This window comes from Narcine bancroftii, chromosome 10 (genome assembly GCF_036971445.1).
Source record: "Narcine bancroftii isolate sNarBan1 chromosome 10, sNarBan1.hap1, whole genome shotgun sequence".
NCBI classification, from domain to species: Eukaryota; Metazoa; Chordata; class Chondrichthyes; order Torpediniformes; family Narcinidae; genus Narcine; species Narcine bancroftii.
The window spans coordinates 42,703,934-42,729,063 of NC_091478.1; the positions used below are offsets into that span (position 1 = coordinate 42,703,934).

Consider the following 25,130-nt stretch of genomic DNA (forward strand, 5'->3'; position numbering starts at 1 on the left):
GAAAATTACTTACAATTTAAGAAAGAAATATAACATCTTTTTGCAGGTATGGCAACCATATTTGCATAATGCAGGGTTTAATATTGGGTGAAGGAGGGAGGGGGAAAAGGGGAGAAAATGACACTGTGTATATTCAAGAGGGAAATGTTTGTGTGTATTTTGGTCAGTGTGGTTCATAGTGTGAAAAATAAATTTTAAAAAATGCAGGGTTTAATATTTAAGATACTTATTCTGTTCTTGAGTCTTTTATGTCTCTGTTTTTCCCATATTTCTAGACTGATTGGATTCCAGTGCCTGACAGGTCCTCTTACTTTATTTTGTGATTCTTTATTCACTTGTTCTTCGAATTTGGGGGAGGAGGGATGGGGTTAGTTGGAAAAATGTAAAACCTGTATCAATTATTCTTTTATTCCATTTTATTCTATGTATCTATAATGGTTAATTTTTGATACTTGTTTAACCACAAAAATCAAAATATTTAAAAAAAAAATCCAACTCTGTCAATTTATTCCCCCCCCCCCCACCAGAATGAACTTTAATTTTGCTTAATAATTTCTTAAGTGGAACATTTATTAAAGATCTTCAGAAAGTCCAAATATAACATACCAATTGGTTTGATGGGTGTATTTTGCTAATTAAAACCTAAAAAAAATAATTTCTCAAGCATAATTTCAGAACCAATTCTATTGTATTTTAAGCATCCCACTACTGCTTCCAACAGGAGGGATTCCAGCATTTTCATTACTGCTGATGTCAGGCTATTTTGAAATTGTGAAAAGGCACAATCCAGATTGAAGTACATTTTATGTGGTGAACTATCAAATTTTGGCACCTGCTATTAGCTAAACACTTTTGTGTTTTAATTTTTTTTTTCATTTTCATACTTTTTTTTAAATAACATCCGGGACCATTGAGTCCTTTTGAGACTCAGAGCAATCCCAGGTTTCTCTCTTTTTAAAATATTTTTATTGATTTTAATAAAGAACTTGTAGCGAGCCAAACGACTGCGCGAGCAAACAGGCCAAATCACCGCAACACGGAGGCCAGCGCAAGATGGCACAGGCTCCCCTTCACTGCCGAGGAGCCCGTGCCGAGCACCACAAGCGGACTAAGGAGCCCTCCACTCCGCGTAGTGGCCAGCTGGCTAGAGAGTGACACTGCGATGCGACGACGTCACTTCTGCAAGTCGTGAGAGCACATGCGGGGAATTCAAAACCAGTAAAGCCATTCTGTGTTGTACACTCAGCTTGGGTGGACATCTCTTTATTTGATAGTCTGCGCTCCAAACTTATACAAACAAAAAAGGTACAATTCAAAAAGAGAGGATGGACAGTTAAATAAACTAAGTAAGAGATTATTCTGTATATCACTAACATAAATAAATTGTAAATCATATTCATTTTCTAAATAGAATATACTTTTTTTGGGGAAGCCTAATAATATTGTTACGGATTCCAGAAGACCCCACATACCAGCAGCAACAGATATGCACCACAACAGAGTTACTTAAACAGAAGTAGTTTTTAATTATAATTGAACAAGAAAACAGAAGTAGTTTTTAATTATAATTGAACAAGAAAATAAAATTAACCTTTAACTTATTACTATTAACTTACTTTACCTACCTAATTTACTTAATCCCTCCTCCCCCCCCCCCCCCAATACTAAATGCAGGTGTGTGTAATGTATATTTAAGATTAGAAAAGTTCTTTGCCTCAGAGTCCAATCTCACAGATTGCAGGCAATTCTTGTACCGTGCACAGAAGTTAGCATTCAAAGTTTGGTGTTTAACAGGCAAATGCTCAGGAGGGTTTTCAGAGAGAGATTCCTTTTCCAGGACATCTGCAACTGATTCCTTTTCAATCAGCCTTGCTCTCGAAACTTACCCCCTTCAGGTTTCTCCAGGTGATCCTCCTTCTTTCAGGTCACCTTTCAGACTTCCATCCTTCTCTTTTGACCAGACAGCCTTTCAAAAGATTGCCAGCTTTGTCCCTCTGGAACTGATTTCTGTGTCCCTCCTCCCTGTTTCACAGCCTCCCTCTCTGAGAGGAGAACTGTTCTCCTCTGCCTGCAAAGATCACATGCTCCCAGGCAAGTTGCTGTCCATACTTTCTTGCCTCCTGCAAAAATTCTGTTTTAAAATGCGTGTGCGCTAACAATACCTCCCAAACCACCTCTAAATACTCTGTCACACTATAGAAGGAAAAAAGTAGAGCAGAAAAACTGAAACCCCTTACCTAATGCAATATAGTGAAAGAAAAACCAAGGTTAAAAATAAATGATCACTAATTTTTCCAGTCCATTAATGACTTATCGACTTAAAGACCATCTCTCAACTCCGTTGGGAAGAAAACACAATTTTCTGCCCATCAGGACAGTTCTTCTGCGATTGCAAAGTATGAGCATTTCGCGCATTGTTTCCAACGTCGACTCTCTGCAATAAACACTTTTTAATTTAATGACATTAAAATGTTTGTCATGGCCACCGCGATATTTGAAAGACGCCCACTTTAATTGGAGTGACCGACCGATTGCCGAGCTGAGGTGGGGCTCACGAGCACCAGGTGTGACCCGCCCGCCCGGACGAAGCCCTGGGTTGGCTCACTCATTGATGAGCAGATCTTTCCACCAATCACAGCACAAACAAAAGGCGACGCGACGTTGAACTCGACCAATGAGCCGGGCAGGGATAGTTGTGTGTGTGTGCGCGAGAGGTCGGGAGGGAGTGGGGAGAGAATTTTGGGAAGGGGGGGGAATAAAGCTCGATCCTGCGACTTCACCAGCGACGCGGCCCGGGTGGGTGGGAACAAAGATGGTGTCGTGGATTATCTCCAGGATTGTGGTGTAAGTAGGGGTCTGGGGTCAAAGAGGGGGCGAGGATGGGAGAGGGAAGGGGGGCTGGGATGATTGGCCTTGCTCGGTTCCACCCAAACGCCCAGCCCGTGTCAACAAGCACCCGGGGCCCTCGGTCTGTAACAGCAGTTTCTCTCCCTCGAGAGCCCTATCGTTGCGGGGGTAGATTTGCAGCTGGACCCCCCCCACCCCACCCCGGCTTTGCTGAGTGACAGCTGGGTTCATGTGCGTCTCCTTGGAGAAGAACTGTCTCTTGCCCAGATGCCCCCAAAGGCCTGGTTTCTGTCTAACGAATCGGTGACGGACTAAAAGGGGAAGCAAGAATTTATTTTCACGTTGGAGCGACTTGACCATTTAAGAAGCCAGATCGGGTTTTCGACACGTTTGCTGACAAGTTCTTTTTGAACAAACCTGCGTTGTGTGTTTTTGCGTAATTCTCTAATGAGCTAACCACCTTAGGAAAAATGAGGGGGGGGGGACCCCAACCTGCCAACTTTGGAAATGTGGAGTATAAAGTCTGGAATGGGAGAATTCCAGCCCCCAACGTTGACCCTACTTTAAAAAAACCCAACCCCACTAATGTTGTTTGGCCCCGCTCGAGCAGGTTATGCTTGGTGAAAGAGTTGACCTTGCAGGCCGAATTGATTTGTATTTCAACCGAACTTTGCATTTCGACTCGAAGTTGTCTGTGGGAGTTAGCAATTTGCGCCATCCAGGGTTGTTTTTGATGCACAAACGCATTGGGCGGAATAGGATGAACCTCTTGGTATAGACTCGGGCTACTTTCTCCGTCGGTCAGTCCTGCAGGAGGCTGGTTTCCCCTTCTCTTGATGTGCTTGCCGAGCGCCGTTATGTTGCATTGGCTTCACGGTGACCCTTTGGTTTTCGAAGTACCAACCATTCCTCCCTGTGGATGTTGTTTGTCTGACCCGCCGAGTTTCTCCAGCTCCTCCTTCGCTCACTGAGGCTTCTGGCACCTGTCCTTCTGGGGTTTCTTTGGGACGATTCTAAATAACCGCGTTGGCTAGATACACTTTAAATGGAGACCTTTGTGTGGAATGTTAACGTTTTCATGCTTCACGGTGTTTCATGAGGATAATAACGGATTACTACAAGCATGAATGATTTGTGGCTCGACATGACGCTATTGAACTTGAGTGCAGACTCGGTTGGGCATGAGAGTCTGTGTGTTTGGAGATGGCAGTCGATTCTTGTGATGGACAAAAACAAAATTATGAAGTTAAACAATGAAGCCTGCAGACGGTGTGATTGTAGTTTACATACAGGTTCTGCTTTTTGTTCGTACTTCGATGAAGGGTTCGTTCAAGCGCGTCATGCTAGTTATGTATCTTTTTAAAAAAAATTATTTGTTTGCATCATTACAGGAAAAAATGAATAAAACATTAATCAAATATCCGTAGCCAATGACACAAAAAGTACTTTCATATATTTTCTCCCCATTCCCCCTCCCACCCAAAAGTAAGAAAAAGAAATAAACGCCGACCAGTTAATGTACAATAACATTAGTATTGACAATCATTAATTGTTATTTAAAAATTACTAATTAAGAGGAGTGGATAAGATGGGTGGATGGAAAATTATCCATAAAATCCATATATGGTTTCATGAGTTAAGTATCTATCTTTTCTGCATAAATCATGCTGAGGGTCTCCAGCAATTTTGTGCAAAATTATGAAGTTCAGTTTGAGGTAAATACCTCTCTTCGCTGCAGCCAACCACTTTAATTCCACACGTCATTGCCACACGGTCCACGGCCTTGCTGACTGCCAAGTCGAGGCCGCTGGTAAATTGGAAGAACAACATGCATCTCATCTTGGCCACACTCCACTTTCTGGTCAACCCTTCTCCCCTGGTCTCCCTCATTTGTCTTTCTCCCTTCTAGATCTTCTGTTTCTTCCTTCGATCTTGGCCTTCTTTTCCCCCATCTGTTCTCAGCTTCTTTCTCCACCCCCACCTTCCTCCCATCTTTTTATTCTGGTGTCTGCCTGTTTTAGCCCTCCTCAAGAAGGGCTCAGGTCAAAAGGACAACTGCCATTTGTTTCCTCTGGCAGCATTTTTGTGTCAAGTACTCAGATTGAAGTTGAATAGGTCAAGGGAAGGAGGCACATTGTTTTCTATAGTCTGAAACAGCAACATGGTTTTACAAATATTTAAAGTGTCAGCTTTTGTTCAATCTATTAAAGGGATGAAAGCAGGTGGAATTTGCTCAGCAAATATTCCTAAAGCTGTGGTGTATTTACTGCCTTAAATTTAAGGTAAATGGAAATGGTCTGCTGGGAAGCAATGTTATCTGTTTACTCGTGTACTTTTGAGACTACTGTATTTGTGGCAGGTTCCTCAAGGTGCTGGAGCTCCTTGTACAAATCTCAATACACTGCAGGGTAAATTAGATTTGTTAATGCTTCTTCCAGGCTAATGAATCAGAACTGAAATTATCCTCCACAATCTTCATTAATAAGGTGAGGTCATTTTATGCTGACACCAGGTGTATGAAATAGATGCTCTTTTCCACTTTCTGTCAGGAAAAGATTACCAGGTAAATGGGAGATTATTAACCCAAGAAATAGGAGTTGGCCATCTGGCCCGTTGAGACTGCTGCACGATTCGATGAGATTGTGATAGTCGGCCCACGCTTTCAAGACAGAAAACGCGGGAACCATACAAGTTTATTAAATTATGCTAGCAAGAGTGAGGTATATAAAGTTGTGGTAGACAGGATCACCTTGGTCATTATTGAACCTCACTCAAAGATCACAGTGAAATGGTACAATATTTATGGCATATTTTGGTGGCATAAATCTTACAACTTGATAAACATATTTCTTTAAATTTGTTTGGTACATTTTTACAGTTTCTTATTGACATTCTGCTCTCTTAAGGAACGTAATTTTTTTTAAAAATTTTTTATTTTTCACACCATAAGTCACATTAGCCATGATATACACTATTTCTTTTTCACACATATACAGTGACTTTTTCTCCCCCCCCCCCCCTCCCAAGCCACCCCCCCACCCCCCCTCTCATCCATTTTAGGTATACAATCTAGGTTGCATTAAGCCAGTCAGACAATGTTGTCATTCAACAAAAATACACCAGAAATTCTACTGAGTCCATTCTTTTCTTCTCCTTCCATCAACTTAGGTAATGTTTGTCCCCGGTAGGTTTTTGCTATTGTATTTAATGTAAGGCTCCTATACTTGTTCGAATATTTCAATATTATTTCTTAACCTATATGTTATTTTTTCTAATGGATTACATTTATTCATTTAAATTTAGTAGTTTCTTCCTTTTAATTTGGTTATGTATTCCATTAATATTTAAAGTCATATAGTTCAGCGTAGCCCTTTTATATTTTGTTTATCTTCTCTTTCCATTTTTCCATCATTACCTTTCCTCCTTTTCCATTTCTGTTTTCTTATTTTCAACTCTTTATAAGACAACATTCCTACAACATCCAACATTTTCCTTATTCTCCTATTTCTATCTTATTTATCCCCAATCTCCCCTTCCCCTCCTGAGTTGTCCTTTATCCCTTGTCGGACAACCACATCTCCCCTCTCCATTTGGATTTGCGAATCCACTCGCAAGCGTCAACTGATTTTGCAGTGACCGCTATTTCCCCCCATCCCGCCCCCCCCAGAAAAGATTTCACTTTTCATATGTCACAAAGGTCACTCTTTTAATTCCCTCCTTATTCTCTCTATTCCATTACCTTCCCTTATTAATTCTTGTCTATACTATCTATATTTTCCTCTAAGTACAGATACATTCACGTATGCACAATGTCTCTATTCACTCTTATACCTCTTTACCCGCATACATATCAATCGTGATCATTTTTACTCTCATTATCCGTCTTCATCCCTCAGTCTATTTTTGTCTTTACCCACATACATATCAATCGTGATCATTTTAACTCTCATTACCCGTCTTCCTCCCTCAGTCTATTTTTGTAATTGTTCTGCAAATTTTCGTGCTTCTTCTGGATCCGAGAATAGTCTGTTTTGTTGTCCTGGAATAAATATTTTCAATACCGCTGGATGCTTTAGTATAAATTTATACCCTTTCTTCCATAAAATCACCTTTGCTGTATTGAACTCTTTTCTCTTCTTTAGGAGTTCAAAACTTATATCTGGATAAATGAAGATTTTTTGCCCTTTATACTCCAGTGGTTTGTTGCCCTCTCTTACTTTTTCCATTGTCTTCTCCAGTACCTTTTCTCTTGTAGTATATCTTAGGAATTTTACTACAATAGATCTTGGTTTTTGTTGTGGTTGTGGTTTAGAGGCCAATACTCTATGTGCCCTTTCTATTTCCATTTCTTGCTGTAGTTCTGGACATCCTAGGGTCTTAGGGATCCACTCTTTTATAAACTCCCTCATATTCTTGCCTTCTTCATCTTCCTTAAGGCCCACTATCTTTATGTTATTTCTTCTGTTATAATTTTCCATTGTATCTATTTTTTGAGCTAGTAGTTCTTGTGTCTCTTTAGTTTTTTTATTAGATTCCTCCAATTTCTTTTTTAAGTCTTCTACCTCCATTTCTGCTGCTACTGCCCGCTCTTCCATCTTGTCCATTTTCTTTCCCATTTCTGTTAAGGTCATCTCTATTATTCATTTTCTCTTCTGTGTTGTTTATTCTTTTTCTTAAATCCTTAAATTCCTGTGTTTGCCATTCTTTAAATGACTCCATGTATCCTTTAATAAGAGAAAGTATATCCTTTATCTTGCCTTTCTTTTCTTCTTCTATTTCACTGTACTCTTCCTCTTCCTCCTCTTCTTCCTCTGGGTTGACCATCTGTTGTTTCTTTGGTGCCCTTTCCTTCTCTTCTTTCTTGTTTCTATTGTCTTCTGTGGTCTCTTCTTGCTGCAGGTGTTCTGCAGCTGTCGTTGCCGGCTGTGGAGATCGACTCCCCAGCTGGTCCCCCCTCCCGTCGGTGTGTTTTTTTTCATTCGCATCGCGCATGCGCGATTCCTCGCGCATGCGCGGTTGCGCACTTTTACTCTGCTCAGCGAGCCATTTTTGTAGTCCATTATTTACCGACCTGAGGGAGCGGGTTTCTCTCTCCGCAGCGGGCCTCTTCGGACAGGTAAGGCCTTCACCTTTTTCCTCCTTTGTCTTCTCTTCCTCTCTTCTTACCGTTGCTTTCGATTTTTCTTTTTTTGTCGCCATCTTCTTTCCACCTTTATACTCACTTTTCTGTAACTTTTATTTCTGTGCCTTTGTGTTTTCCTTTGTTTTTCCCGACTTTTCTGGAGAGGGCTGGAGTTCACTGTCCGGCCACTACTCCATCACATGACTCCTCCTTAAGGAATGTAAATTAATGACATTTAACATTTACCCACATTAACAGTTAATTCTGTTTAAGTCTCATGTCTTAAGAACAGTTGAGGTAACGTCTCGAGGTTTTGCTTCAAGACATGTCGAACATCTGTGCTCTGTATGCTGTTGGGTTAAGATTCATGAAATGTTAATTAAGACACACAAAGGAAGCTTCTTAAATAAGGCACACCAAGCAAAGAAACTTCCATCGGCATCTGACACTGAGGTGCAAGTTATTTTGCCTTCTGTAGAAGCTTTGAACAGCTGTGGCAGATTGCCAGTCTATTAACGGTTCTGTCAGTTTAAATGCTAATTTAGCTGTTTGGAAAAGACAATGAGTCTGCTTTCAATAAGCATGACTGACTTTTTTAACACTGGATTAATGCAAGAGGATTGTGTGTTAATGAAGATGTGGTTTTCTTTGTTTTTGCATAACTAAAATAGAATCTTTCACAATATCATAGCTGATCTGATGATGGCTAATCTCCACCTACCTCCCTTTCCCCATCTCTTAATTCTCCTACTTTGTAAACATCTATCTAAACCTGTCTGGTTTTATTATATCTATAGAGATGGCTTCCACTGCTTCAATGAACCACAAATTCCATAGATTCACCACCCTCTGGGAAAACCTGTTCCTCCTCATCTGTCTTAAATCTACTACCCTGAATCTTGAGGCTATGTCCCCTAGTTCTAGTCTCACCTATCAATGGAAACAACTTGCCTACCTCTATCTTACCTGTGCCTTTCATAATTTTATATTTCTTTAAGATCCCCTCACATTCTTTTAAATTTAAGCAAGTACAGCCCCAGACGAATTGATCTCTCCTCATAGGCTGACCCCCTCATCTCTAGAATCAACCAGGTGAACATCCTCTGGATCACCTCTAAAGCCAATACAACCTTCCCCAGGTAAGGAGACCAGAACACTACACCCAGTATTACAGATGTGGCCTCACCACTACCTTGTACAATGACAACGGAACTTTCCTGCTCCTAAATTTAATATCTCCAGCATTGAAGGCCAACTTTTCATTTGCTACATGTACAAACCAACCTTCTGCAATTCATGCACAGGCACTCCCAAGTCCTTCTGCAAGGCAGCATGCTGCAATCACTTGCCATTGCCATTTAAATCATCTCATCTTTCATTTTTCTAAAGTGGTTAACTTCAGATTTGCCAACATTGTACTCCATCTGCCAGACCCTTGCCCTCTCACTTCACCTATTTATATCTCTTTGCAGACTCTCCGTATCCTCTGCACAATTTGCTTTTCCGCTCAACTTGGTGTCATCAGCAAACTTGGATATGGTACACTCTGTCCCTTCCACATCGATGATGTATATTGTGAATAGTTGCAGGCCCAGCACTGACCCCTGCAACACTCAACTCACCACTGATTGCCAACCAGAAAAAACACCCCGTATCTCAACTCTGATTTCTAGTGGTTAACCAGTCCTCTATCCATGCTAATACATCATCTCAAACTCTCTGTATCCTTATCTTGTGTACATCTTTTGTATGGCACATTATTAAACGCCTTATGGAAATCCAAGAAAACAATGTCCATTTGCTTCCCTCTATCTACTGCACTCATTATATCTTCAGGTCAAACAGGACCTGCCTTTGCTGAATCCATGCTGTGTCTGCCTGATGGATCCATTTACCTCCAGGTGCCTCACTATTTCTTCTTTAATGATAGCTTCAAGCATTTTCCCATCCACAGTTGTTTAACTGGTCCTATGGTTCAATGTCTTTTGCCTATATCCTTTTTAAATAGTGGTGTGAGATTCATCATCTTTGAATCGGCTAGGACCCATCCAGAGAATTTTGGTGAATGATCACCAAAGCCTCCTCTATAACTTTTCTGTCATTTCTTTCAGTACCCTGGGATGCATTCCATCAGGACCAAGAGGTTTGTCTATCTTGAGACCTTCAAGTTTCTAGTTTTCTTAGTACTACCTCTTTAGTGATAGCTATTACATCTACGTCCTTACCTCCCATCACATCGATAATATCTGTCTTGGCATGGTAGATGTCTTCTCCACTGTGAAGGCTGACATAAAATAGTTATGAAAGCCTCAGCCATTTGTTCATTACTGAATATCAATTCCCACCTCGTCTTGTATAATGATAAAAACTTTTACAGTCTGTTTTTCTTGTGTGCAAATCTTTTTTCATAATCTACTTCCCTCTCTTTATTGCTCTTTCATGATTCAAGTTTTAAATTTTCTAGTTTCCCACTGCTCTTGGCAATTTTTGTTTGCATGAGCTTTAAGCCTGTTGCCTTTTATTTCATTTGTATCCAAGGCTGGCTGTCCACACCTTTACTGTCCTTGATTTAAACCTTTGTTGAGCACTGTGGAAAAATCTCTTTGAGTCTTCCACTGTCCTGAAACCATTTCATAAAAATTCTTTTTGTGTGGGGGGGAGGGGGGAAGGAGAAGAGAGGAGAAGTTCATCATTCCAATTTACTCCTGGTATATTCTGAACCAAAATCACTCAAATGGAGTTGGGACATTTATGCAAATATTTGAGCTGGATCAAGTAATGAGGTAGAATATAGAAAGGAGATGGAGGTGACTCTCAATCTTATCAAGAGAAAGGAGGTAGTTATTGACTCAAGAAGAATTGAGCTTGCTCCCTGTCAACGATCAATGATGCTGAGGTGGAGCAAGGAGACAGCTCTTGTTTCTAGGAGTAATTATCAACAAGTGTCCTTGACCAACCACATGAATGTGAAAGCCTAGGAGCACACATTCTCTGTGCTTTTTTTGGTATGTCCCCAGCATCCCTCAAATCCCAGAAATGTGTCATCAAGAGAATCCTGTCTGAATGCATGGTATGGGAATTGCTCTGCTGAAGAACACAAGCAACTGAAGAGAATTCTGAACGTAGCTTAGGCCATCGACACCTCCCGATGCCTCATAAATGCATCCAACAAGCCATCCAGGCCACAATATCTTCCTCCCTCTTCCAGTTGGATAAAAGATTCAAGAGTGTGAAATTATACACCAACAGACTCAAGCACAGTTTCTTTTCTGCTACTATCAGATCACTGAATAAACCTCATTGAAAAATAAGTTCCCTTTATTCAAACTGATCTCTCACTCTGACTCTACTCTCTGTACAGTTTCACTCAGCATATGGGTTGACTTGCTAGAAAGCATGCAAAACAAAGCTTTGCTGTACCTTGAGGAGGAATTTCACTCCTGCTGAGCGACATGCATCAAGCACAGTCAGCCCTACCTTTAGCAAAGCCTGAAGATCCCCCCATTGGCCTTGTCAATGGCTTCAAACCCCACAAAACTTGCACAGAAGCAAGTTATCTTGTATTTCCAGGGATTTTATTCAAAATATATTTAAACAACTTCATACACATTATTCAGTTGTAAATTGTGCACCTAATTTCTTTTTAAAACAGAAAAACCAACACATATGCAGGTAATCCCTGACATTCGACTTTCTCTCTGGGGTCTCTTTTTCAGCTCCAAATTGCATTTTTACAGTTGTAACACCAACTAAAGGGGAGCCAGTTCTTCTCCAGTATACATTCTCATCTCCATTTTAATGGTCTCTACAATGTCTTTACAAAGTTCAGTCAGCACTCACAGTTAACTGTTCTTCCTGGTCTAATATTGAGCTGCCCAGGGAGACCAGATCAGGCGAGGCTGAGCCTTTCGTCTGCTGGGTAGGCCTCTGCAGGATCTATGAATCCCGTTCCTACTTTTAGCCTTTTGGTTTCAACACTTGAAAATACACCCCTGTAACTTCAAAGCATTGCCAACAAAAATCAAATGATAGAATATGCCCTAGATTGCTGTTAAATAATACTTTTAATGCAATTTGCAGGAGCTGTGTAGGTTGTGACATACTCCATAAACTACTCTCTTTTGCCCCCACCCCCCCCCCCAGGGATTTCACTTCACATAAAATATTTCATTTAAAAAAAAATGTTGCTTATCACTTGTCTGCCCACAGCACTTACTACATTCCTTTTATTGCCCTCCAAAATTACCTAATTTATCAAAAATAAAGCACTCTGGGTTTCTCAAACAAGATATTTTTGTCTTGCATCCAAGCTCTCAAGTGAACTTCCCCACTTTGATTGTATTGAAAAGGACTGCTTGAACTAAGCTCTCTGAAAGTCTTCTATCCATTTTCATATCCTTGATTGTTTAGTTCAAATACCTGCTAAAACATGTCTGCTTCTCAGGGGGTATCTCAATTCAAAATTCTCTTTTACTATATGTTTAAATTCTCCAAACCACTTGCTTCATTTCTTTGCTTGTCCACTAACCTTGTTCTGATGCTATTATGGAGCAGGGGATTTTTTAAACCATCTTCTTACTGACATTGAAATTTTTGTGATTGGCTTATGATTGATCTCAGATTGTTCAGGCTGATCTTGTGCAACAAGATACAATACTGTATGCAAAGAAATACTGATCTCGAGGAGCATGATAATTGTACATAATTAATCTCATCTTGGTAATAGTACTTCCTCTGCAGTACTTCCTCTGTTTAACTGCAGCTGTTCGTAAGAATAGAGATTGTTGGACGAGGGAAAACACAGGTAAATTATGTGAAAGAGACCTCTCATCATCAGATTATCCCAGCACTTGGCATTTATGCTGTACTTCACTTTCCATTTAAAAAAAAAAAATCACTTGGCTCTTCATCATCTGCTTGTCCACCTTCCTCTCGTACATTCATGTCCTATTCGTTCAACCACAGAAATGTAAAGCAGAGAAATGTGCCTTTATAACCTATCTCATCCATGAAGGTAGCAATGCTTATGTACACTAATCCCACTTCTCTTTTTTTTAAATTTTTTATTTTTCACACCATAAACCACATTAACCATGATACATACTTTTTCCTTTTCAAATATATACAGTGCCATTTTCTCCCCACCCTCCCTACCTCCCCCCTCCCGTCCATTTAAAGTACAAAATCTAGGATACATTAAACCAGTCAAACAATGTTGTCATTCAATAAAAAAAAACAAGAAATTCCACTGAGTCAATTCTTTTCATTTCCTTCTCCTTTCGTTAATTTAGGTAGTGAATGTCCCTGCTAGGTTTTCGCTATTGTGTTTCATGTAAGGCTCCCATATTTGTTCAAATATTTCAATATTATTTCTTAAACTATATGTTATTTTTTCTAATGGAATACATTTATTCATTTCTATATACCATTGTTGTATTTTCAAATTATCTTCCAATTTCCAGGTTGACATAATACATTTTTTTGCTACGGCTAGAGCTATCTTAACAAATCTTTTTTGTGCACCATCCAAATCAATTCCAAATTCTTTGTTTTTTATGTTACTTAGGAGGAAGATCTCTGGATTATTTGGTATATTGTTTTCTGTAATTTTATTTAATATTTGGTTTAGATCTTCCCAAAATCTTTCTACTTACTCACATGTCCAGATTGCATGAATTGTTGTTCCCATTTCTTTTTTACATCGAAAACATCTATCAGATACTGTTGGGTCCCATTTATTTAACTTTTGAGGTGTAATGTATAGCCTGTGTATCCAGTTATATTGTATCATACGTAACCTCGTATTTATTGTATTTCTCATCGTTCCAGAACATAACTTCTCAAATGTTTCCTTTTTTATCTTTATATTTAAATCTTGTTCCCATTTTTGTTTAGTTTTACCATTTGTTTCCTCATTCTCCTTGCAGTTTAATATACATATTTGTTATAAATCTTTTGATTATCATTGTATCTGTAATCACATATTCAAAGTTACTTCCCTCTGGTAAACTCAGACTGCTTCCTAATTTGTCCTTCAAGTAGGATCTCAATTGGTAATATGCCAGCACTGTATCTTGAGTTATATTGTATTTATCTTTCATTTGTTCAAAGGATAATAATCTATTTCCTGAAAGACAATTTTCTATTCTTCTGATCCCTTTTTTCTCCCATTCTCTAAAGGAAAGGTTATCTATTGTAAAAGGGAGTAACTTGTTTTGCGTCAATATTAGTTTTGGTAATTGATAATTTGTTTTATTCCTTTCTACATGAATCTTTTTCCAAATATTGAGTAGATGATGTAATACTGGAGAACTCCTACGTTGTACTAATTTTTCATCTCATTTATCTAATATGTGTTCAGGTATCTTTTCCCCTATTTTACTAATTCTAATCTAGTCCAATCTGGCTTTTCCCTTGTTAAAAATCTGATAGGTATCTTAATTGTGCGGCTCTATAATAATTTTTAAAGTTTGGCAGTTGTAAGCCTCCTTGTTTATACCATTCTGTTAATTTATCTAGTGCTATCCTCGGTTTCCCCCTTTCCATAAAAATTTCCTTATTATTTTCTTTAACTCCTTGAAGAATTTCTCTGTCAGGTGTATTGGCAATGCCTGAAATAGGTATAATATCCTTGGAAAAATGTACATTTTAATACAGTTTATCCTTCCTATTAGTGTTAGTGGTAAATCTTTCCAATGCTCTAAATCGTCCTGTAATTTTTTCATTAGTGGATAATAATTGAGTTTATATAGTTGGCCGAGGTTTTTATTTATTTGTATACCTAGGTATCTTATTGCTTGCACTTGCCATCTGAATGGTGATTCCTTCTTAAATTTTGAGAGATCCGCATCATTCATAGGCATTGCTTCACTTTTATTTACGTTAATTTTGTAACCCGACACTTCTCCATATTCCTTCAATTTCTTATATAATTCTTTTATTGATAGTTCTGGTTCTGTTAAGTATACTATAACATCATCTGCAAATAAACTGATTTTATATTCCTTGTCTTTTATTTTTATCCCTTTTATATTATTTTCTGTTCTTATCAATTCTGCTGGTGATTCTATAGCTAACGCGAACAATAAAGGTGATAGTGGGCATCCCTGCCGTTTTGACCTGTTTAAGTTAAATTTCTTTGATACATATCCATTTACTGTCACTTTCGCCAATGGTCCCTTATATAATGCTTTAATCCAATTAATATACTTCTCCGGTAAACTGAATTTTTGCAATACTTTGAACAAATAATTCCATTCTACTCTGTCAAAGGCCTTCTCTGCGTCTAAAGCAACTGCTACTGTTGGCGCTTTACTCCCTTCTACTGCATGAATTAAGTTAATAAATTTACAAATATTGTCTGTTGTGCGTCTTTTTTCGATAAATCCAGTTTGGTCTAGATTTACCATTTTCGGTACATACTCTGCTAATCTGTTTGCTAATAGTTTAGCTATTATCTTATAATCTGTGTTAAGTAAAGATATTGGTCTATATGACGCTGGTGCGAGTGGATCTTTCCCTTGCTTTAGTATTACTGTAATTATTGCTGTTTTACATGAATCTGGTAAGCTTTGTGTTTTATCAATCTGGTTGATTACTTCCAGGAGGGGAGGAATTAATAAATCTTTAAAAGTTTTATAGAATTCTATTGGGAATCCATCCTCTCCTGGTGTCTTATTATTTGGTAATTTTTTTATTATCTCTTGTATTTCTACTATTCCAAATGGTTCTGTTAATTTATTTTGTTCCTCTATTTGTAGTTTTGGTAGTTCAATTTTAGTTGGAAATTCATCTATTTTCCCTTCTTTCCCTTCGTTTTCAGTTTGGTATAATTGTTCATAGAATTCTCTAAAGCTTTCCTTGATCTCCTTTGGATTATATGTGATTTGTTTGTCTTTTTTCCTTGATGCCAATACCATTTTCTTAGCTTGTTCTGTCTTAAGCTGCCATGCTGGAATTTTGTGCGTGTTTTTTCCCCTAGTTCATAATATTTCGGTTTTGTCTTCATTATATTCTTCTCCACCTTGTATGTTTGTAGTGTTTCATATTTTATTTTTTTATCTGCCAATTCTCTTCTTTTAGTTGTATCTTCCTTCATTGCTAATTCTTTTTCTATATTTACTATTTCCCTTTCCAACTGCTCTGTTTCTTGATTATAGTCCTTCTTCATCTTGGTTACATAACTTATTATTTGCCCTCTAATGAACGCTTTCATTGCATCCCATAGTATAAACTTATCTTTCACTGATTTTGTATTTATTTCAAAATACATTTTAATTTGTCTTTCAATGAATTCTCTGATCCTGCCTTTTGAGTAACATGGAGTTTAATCTCCATCTATACATTCTTGGAGGGATGTCCTCTAACTTTATTGTCAATATTAAGGGTGAATGGTCCGATAATATTCTAGCTTTCAATTCTGTTTTTCTTACTCTATCTTGCAAACGAGCTGATAACAAAAATAGGTTATTCTTGAGTATGTTTTATGTCTAGCCGAGTAATATGAATATTCCTTTTCCTTTGGGTGTTGTTTCCTCCATATATCCAAAAGTTGCATTTCTTCCATCGATTTAATTATAAATTTGTTTACTTTGTTCTTTCTGTTAATTTTTTTCCTAGTTTTGTCCATATTTGAATCCAAATTCAGGTTGAAATCCCCTCCTATTAATATGTTCCCTTGCGTATCTGCTATCTTCAAAAAAATATCTTGCATAAACTTTTGATCTTCTTCGTTAGGTGAATATACATTGAGTAGATTCCAAAACGCCGAATATATCTGACATTTTATCATTACATATCTCCCTGCTGGATCTATTATTTCCTCTTCTATTTTAATTGGCACATTTTTACTAATTAATATAGCTACTCCTCTTGCTTTTGAATTATACGATGCTGCTGTTACGTGTCCTACCCAATCTCTCTTCAATTTCTTGTGCTCCAATTCAGTTAAATGTGTTTCTTGCACAAATGCTATATCAATTTTTTTCTTTTTTCAGTAAATTTAGCAGTTTCTTCCTTTTAATTTGGTTATGTATTCCGTTAATATTTAAAGTCATATAATTCAGCGTAGCCATTTTATACTTTGTTTATCTTCCTTTTCCGTTTCTCCTTTCCTTCTTATCCATTTCTGATTTCTTGTTTTGAACACTTTATAAGACAACATTTCTAAAACATCAAACATTTTCCCTATTCTCCTATTTAAAACTTCTTTAACCCCAATCTCCCCTCCCCCTCCTGAGTTGTCCTTTATCTCTTGTCAGACAGCCACATCTCCCCTCTCCATTTGGATTTGCGAATTCACTCGCAAAAGTCAGCTGATTTTGCAGTGACCGTAACTCCTCCCCACCCAGCCCCCCCCCAGAAAAGATTTCAATTTTCGTATGTAACAAAGGTCACTCTTTTAATTCCCTCCTTATTCCCTCTCTTCCCTTTCCCTCCCTTATTAATTCTTGTCTATACTCTATATATTTTCCTCTAAATACGGATACATTCATGTATACACACTATATATATATATATATATATACACACACATATACCCCTTTACACACATACATATAGTTCGTGGTCATTTTTACTCTCATTACATGTCTTCACCTCTCTGCTTGTTTTGTAGTTGTTCTGCAAATTTCCTTGCTTCCTCTGGATCCGAGAATAGTCTGTTTTGTTGCCCTGCAATAACTATTTTAAGTACCGCTGGGTACTTTAACATAAATTTATATCCTTTTTTCCATAAGATCGTTTTTGCTGTATTGAACTCCTTCCTCTTCTTCAGGAGTTCAAAACTTATGTCTGGATAGAAAAAAAAATTTTGACCTTTATATTCCAGTGGCTTTTTGTCTTCTCTTACTTTCTTCATTGGTTTCTCCAATATATTTTCTCTTGTTGTATATCTTAAGAATTTTACTAAAATGAATCTTGGTTTTTGCTGCGGTTGTGGTTTCGGGGCTAAAGTTCTATGTGGCCTCTCTATTTCAATTTCTTCCTGTAATTCTGGTCTTCCGAGGACCCTGGGGATCCAATCTTTTATAAATTCTCTCATATTCTTGCCTTCTTCATCTTCCTTAAGGCCCACTATCTTTATATTATTTCTTCTATTATAGTTTTCTATCATATCTATCTTCTGAGCTAACAGCTCCTGTGCTTCTTTAGCTTTTTTATTAGATTCTTCTAATATCTCTTAAGTCTTTTACTTCCATATCTACAAATGTTTCTCGTTTTTCCATATTTTCCACTCTTTATTCCAATTCTGATATGGCCACTTCCATTTTATTCATTCTTTCTTCTGTGTTCTTAATTCTTTTTATCTAATCAAATTCTTGTAATTGCCATTCTTTCACTGATTCCATATATTCTTTAAAAAAAGATACATCCATTGTCTTGCTTTTCTCTTCTTCTTCCACTTCTTTCTCTTCTTCTTCCTCTGGATTGACCATCTGTTGTTTCCTTGTTTTCTTTTTACCCTCTTCTTTCTTGTTGTCGTTATTGTCTGTGTTCTGCACCTGCTGCTGTGCTGCAGGTGTCTCTTTCAGCTGTGCAGATCGACTCCGCAGCTGTTCCCCCCTCCCGTCAGTGTGTTTTTTTTCATGCGCGGTTGCGCACTTTTACTCGGCTCTGCGAGCCATTTTTGTAGTCCCGAGTCCGGGACCTCCACTGACCTGTGGGAGCGGGCTTCTCTCTCCGCGGCGTGCCTCTTCAGACAGGTAAGGCCTTCACCTTCTTCTTCCGACGTCTTTCCTTCTTCTTTTCTTCCCGTTGTTTTTGGTTTTTCTTTCTTCGCTGCCTTTGTCTTCACACTTTTACTTTCACTTTGTTTTGGTTTTTAAGTTTGTGCCTTTGTTTTTTCTCTATCTTTTTTTAACTTTTCTGGAGAGGGCTGGAGTTCCCCGACCGGCCACTACTCCATCATGTGACTCCCCCTATTAATCCCACTTCTCTGCATTTGTTCTGTATCCCTGTGCTCCTTTCCTATCCAAGTCGCAATAATAGCTGCTTTATTGTCATACACATGCACCAAAATTCTTGAATGCTGCCGCTAAATTGATGTTTTCCTTTTTTTAAAAAAAAAAGACTAAATTGTCTCGCTTTTATTCTGATATGACTCCTTGATGTGACCGGTGTAAGAGCGGAGAAGTGTCATTAGTTCATATGTTCTGAACTTTTCCTAGTCTAGGAAAATACTGGAGAGAGGTTTTCCATATTATCAAAATTTCAATATAGATTTAACCCAGAATCATTTGGTGGCCCCTCTTCATCTAATGGGAGGGAATGATTCTTCTTCGTCTCTGGTTCAGTCATGTAACTCTTTTGCCTCTCCTTTGGCAAGGTGTGCAATTTTTTTTAAACTTAATGCTGCCCTGCCTACTAATGATCAGTGGTTGTGTGACATTGTTTTCTGTTTGAACATGGAAAAGATTTGTTATTCAATTAATAATTCAGATATGAGATTCCAGAAGTTATAGGGGTCATTTGTGACTCACTATCATTATAATTTTACTCCTAATGTAATTAAATTGTTTGACTTGTATCTTTTCCACATTCCTTTTTTTATTAAAACCTTCATTTTTCTTTTAATACCAATCATAACATCTTGCAATGTGGTTAGGTAAGGGGTTTGTTTTTCTCCTCTACTATTTTCTTCTGTCCTATTTTAAATCTTTTTTAATTGTTTGTTTTTTCAAAAAAAAAATGTATAATATTTAGAATGTGAATTATGGATATGATTTACAATACGGAATATCTTATTTTGTGTAACTCTATACTATTATTGAATGGTACCCTTTTTGTTTGTACAAGTTATTTATTAAAATCAATAAAATTATTTTTAAAAGTAAAAAATGAGTAAACACAATTTGAATTGGAGACAATAAAGAAAATAGATTTGGCTTTGCAATAATGCAGGCAGTCCTTTCGTGGAACCTGAATAGTCCATGATTCATGTTACAGGGCATAAAAGCTGTGGTAAAGAGACAGTTCTTGAACCTCAAGGTTTTGACATTTAGGCTTCTATACCTTCTGCCAGAAGATAGCCATGAGAAAAAGTTGAGATATGGTCCTTTTGATTTTGGTGTGTCCTGTAGATATTTTCAATGGATGGGAGGTCTGTGATGGACTTGGCTATGTTTGCTATTCTCTGCATCCTTTTGCATTCATTCAAATTCCTAAATGAGGCAGTAATTTAGTCATTCAGTATACTTTTCACAGTGCACCTGTGGAAGTTTGATGGAGTATTTTGTGACCTGCTCAATCTCCTTAGAAAGTAGTGGTGTTTGTTTGCCATATGAATGATTGGTTCTGCTGGCTCCAGGAGAGGTCTTCTGAAATAGGAATGCCCAGGAACTTCAAGGTACACACCTTCTCCACCTCCATTCTATTAATGTAAACGTGTGTGATCCCTTGGCCTAAAATCCTGGTCTTGTAAGTAACTATCTATTTACACCTAACCAGAATTTGAATTCCCAAATGTGCATTACCTTGCATATGCCTGGATAACACAGCTTTCTAGCTGATCTATGCCCCGCTGTATTTTTCAAACAACCATCTTTGCTGGAAATTAAAAGTTCAGGCCCATTTCTTACTTTCCATGAATGCTGCATGACCTTCTGAGTTTTTTCTAGCCCTTTTTGTGTGCTGCAACCTTCTATCCTCACTGTGGTGCCAATATTTTTCATGTCATCTGCAAACTTGCCAATCAAGCTATCCACTAATCTTGTGCTAAACCTCTTGTTACAGATTTCCAGTCAGAAAAACACCTATCAACCATTACACTAGGTCTCCTATTGATCACCCAATAAACTTTGGATCCAGATCAATCACCCATCTTGGATGCCTTGTACCTTTAACCCTTTGGACCAACCGAGCATGCAGAACTTTGTCAGAAGCCTTTCTGAAGCCCATAGAGCCAACATCAACCACTTTGCTTTCATTCTCTTTGGTTAATTCCTTAAAAAAAAATTCAGACATGATTTGAATGTGAATAATCTCATTTAACATTTTCTCTAGAAACTTCTACATCAATCTCACTGATGTGTAGTTCCAGAGTTATCTCTACAGCCTGTATTGAACAAGAGAATAACATCAGGCTTCAGTACTTCAGTCATGGCTAATTAAGGTCCACAAACCTCAGAGCCACACCATCTCCTCCCTTGCTTAGCATCCTGGAATCTTGCTTGGACTCAGTGGATTATCCACCTTGCAGTGCTCCAGTGTTTCAGGTATTTTCTCCTAAGACGGACATGCTCCAGAATATCTGTGTACCCAGACTCTCCTGTATCCATGTCCTTTTCTCTGGTCAGTACAGATGAGAAGTGTTCATTTGTGATCTCACTTGAAACCACTGGCTCTGTGCATTGGTTCCCCCTATTCTCTTCTAATCTACTTCCAAAAGGTTTTTGGATTCTCCTTCATCCTACTTTATAAGATCATTTCATAGTCTGATTTTTGGCTTACTAATTTGTTTTTATCCTACTTTCCCATAAACTTCCAGTGCCTATTACAGTATAACTGATGATCCAAAGTTAAATTCTTGGAAATCCTTATTCATCTGATATTTTTGGGAGGCGAAATGATTTTCAGGTCAATGACAATTTCTGATTTTTTTTTTCCATGAAATCCTCATTTATCCGATAAATCATATTTCTCCTCTAAAAATTTGAGGAATGAGAATTTCTGAACTAATCAAAAGTCCTTATTTATCTGAAATTCATTTCGCCTCCCAAAAATATTGGATGAATGAGGATTTTTGAAACAATAAAAAAAAAGACTCATTTATCTGGAATTTTTTTGGCACTGAACTTGCTTCACAGCTTGAAGAAAAAGTTTAAACCCAGCTTGCTCATGTGCATGTCTGAGTCTCCATTTTGATTCCAATGGTTCAAGGGTTTTGCGATGTCAAATAGCACTGTGAATGTGATGGAGTAGAACTTAGTGTTTGGTGATTCATCTTGCAGTATTTTATTCAGGATGATTTTTGGTGTGAATAAAGCATTATTTCATGCTTAAAAAAGCCCTCCCTTGTTGTTTGTTTAAAAACTGTTGCACGTGATTTGTTGTTGCGACTGGGCTGTTTCTCATTGATCAGTTATCCAAAAAAACTGCTTCTCCGACAAGGTGTGATTCTGACCATTTTGGATAATTGGAGTTGTACTATGCTTTCTCCCTGATCAAACCATTGATATTTTTCATTAACTGAAGTTCCCTAAACTTGCTTTCTTTTGCCTCTTTGCTGAGATGTGCTGACTCTGAACTATTATCATCTTGCTTTTAGATGCCTCCCATATTTGAAATGATTTCTTCCCCGCAGCTGTTCCCTCTCCAGGGCCCTGTCTTGGACAATTGAAATTCTCTTCTTTATTCTTCCCCTACCCCAAAATTTAAAAAAAAGTTTGGAGCCTACAGTTGAGGGCCATCTTTTTCCATGGCTACTTTGAAGCTTGGTAAACTATGCTCACTGTTCCCAGACACTTTCCCATCTTCATTTTCTAAGATTAAGTACAGCCTCATCACTCATAGGACTTGACATTTTGCTTTTGAAAGCCCCCAATGCACTTTTTTAATTCATTGCCTCCCTTGCTAATCCCCTTGCATTTGAGGCATTGCAGTTAATGTTGGGGAAATTAAAATCCTCTTCTAATACAAACCACTTGCTTTCGTGCTATTTTGCAATCTAACGAGATAGTGGAAGTTAAAGCTGACTTCTGGAATGCCTGTAGTATAACCCCAGAAGTGACTGTCACTTTCTGCTTGTATTTAAATTCTATCCATGTATATCCATTGGCCAGTCTCTCGGATTAGCAGTGCTACACCCCTCCTTTTGCACCTCCTTCTGTCATTTCAGTCATTCCACACTCTTGCCTCTGGGTAAACAAATTTCTTCCAATTCCCTTATTGGATCTCCTTTGTATTTTATATTAATATCCTTTGGTTTTGATCTTTTCAACTCGAAATATTCTCTCTTCACTACAACAAAATATTTCTTCACTGGGTCACTGGGTTTTGATTGCTTCCAAATGAAGAGAACAAATCTGCTCATCTTTTCCTTCTGTATATTCCTTCATATTTTGGCTGGCGGTGGGGGGGGGGGGGGGGGGGGGGCGGTGGGTGGGGCGCATGGCAAGATGGCGTAGAGTCTAGACGTGTAATCTCGACCTCTGGCCAGACTTTTAAGAACCCGTTTTTAACTCTTTGTTTTCAGGTTTAAATTTTTTTTAAAACTTAAGTTTAAAGTATCAAGGAATTGTTATGGCTATTAATGCTAAAAAGATTAAACCTCAAGTACAGAAGAAACTATGTTTTTGGAGTGTTGAAGATTTGGAGCCAAAACAGTCTGCTACAACTTCAGGTTTGCTTTCTTTCAAGCCTAAACCACAGAGGTTGCCTGTGGGAGCTGAAAAAATGACTACTACTCACCAGGAGAAGGACATCGCTGGAATTACCCGTTCTCAGGAGGGAGGTGCGTGTGCCTCTGTGGATCCTGATTCTGGCAGCCTGCCGACTTTAACGGAGGGGGCACGCAAGAAGACTACTCCATTGCTTGAAATACCCCAGGATATACTCCAATCTGAATATTTTGGTCTTTTTTGAGTGTTTTTGAAGCAACAACGGGTTGCGGGGGGGAGAATAGCGTCGGCCCCCTGAGGAAGTTGGGGTGCCGTCGCTGGGATTCCAGACCCGCAGTAAAACTGTTAAACTGCCTGTTGTTGAGATGCAGCAGGAGCTGCAGTTACCTGGTTCTGACACTACGCAAGAGAAAGCAGGGCTGAGCTTTTCTGAATTACAATGTAAACAGCTAAGCCTCATCATTCAGCCTATGCTGAATGAAATGTCTCAGAGGCTCAGTTTGGAACTGGATACAGTTAAAATACGTGTGGAAGCATCTTGTGAAGATTTTAAACAATTTCAGGCTGCTTTTTTGAAATGTCAACAACAAGTGGCTTCTAATACAGAAAAAGTGTTGGAGGTGGAAGAATCCGTTAAAGAATTGTGAGAACATGAGAGGGAATTAGAAAGGAAAGTAGATTATTTGGAGAATCAAAGTAGAAGGAATAATGTGAAGATTGTTGACTTGCCAGAAGGTAAGGAAGAACAAGATCCTCTTTGTTTTTTTACCGAATGGATTCCACAAATACTGGGGCAGGAATTTTTCTCTGGAGGTCTGGTATTGGAAAGAGCTCATAGAGCCTTAAGAAGAAGACCTCTGCCTGGTCAACCACCGAGACCCGTGATAATCCGATGTTTGAATTATTTGGACAGAGAAACGATACTTCGTTTAGCAGTGCAAAACGCGAGACAACGACAAGCTCCATTAATGATTCAGAATAGTAGAGTTTTTTTCTATCCTGATTTGAGTCAAGAGGTTATTCAGCATCAGGATCGATTTAATCCATTTAAAGAAGTTTTGTGGCGTAAAGGTTAAAAGTCTACTTTTCGCTATCCGACAGTGTTGAAGGTGTTTTGTGGAGACTTTCAATCTCGGTTTTTTGAGAATGAGCGTGAAGCAATGAGTTTTGCTGACTCGTTGCCAGATGTAAGAGGACAAAGACGTAGCCCACCATTGTCTCCTAAAGAAAAATCTGGTTGTTCTGGAAATGGAAGAAACGGCAGAAATGGGAGAAATAGGAATGGAAAGAGTCCGTTTCCTTGAAATGGGGTCACCGAGTCTGGAATTTCTTGGATGAATAGAAGTACTTTTTTATTTTTATTTTCTTTTTATGTCATTATGATATCTTGTTGTTATTCTTTGTTTGGCTGGGGAGGGAGAAATTTGCTTTATGTTCTACTAGTCATCAGCCACTGGTGGGTCATCCACACCCAACTTTTGTTTAGGGATTACTACCTTTTGGTAGTTTTTTTTGTAGGGGGGTGTGGTTTTCTTTTTTTTAATTTAAATTTTATTTAGACTTTAATTTGTGGTTTCTTTTTCTCCTATTGGAAGGCCTATTTACGTTGATCTGAGTCTTTATATATTGATATTATTAGTTTTTAGTAATATTAGTGGATATGTCAAAGTTGAAGTTCGCTACTTTTAATGTTCGGGGTTTAAACAGTCAGATTAAGCGTAAGCGTATTTTTATCCAGTTCGATCTTTGGTAAAACATGTGTTCGGTAGAGATGATTTTACCTGAAATTATTAAATTTGAGAATTTTGGCATAATGAGATGAA

The 25,130-nt window shown here is 38.2% G+C and overlaps 1 protein-coding gene across 2 annotated transcripts in view; it reads left to right on the plus strand.

Moving 5' to 3' along the window:
• Positions 1–2,752: 2,752 nt before the first annotated feature.
• The window catches only part of reep3b (receptor accessory protein 3b), an 88,046-nt gene continuing 65,668 nt past the window's right edge, over positions 2,753–25,130 (plus strand). For both annotated transcript variants that reach the window (XM_069900783.1, XM_069900778.1), the window contains exon 1: positions 2,753–2,844. In XM_069900783.1, the coding sequence (XP_069756884.1) occupies positions 2,813–2,844 (32 nt within the window). In that variant the 5' untranslated portion in view covers positions 2,753–2,812. The remainder of the gene's footprint in view (positions 2,845–25,130) is intronic.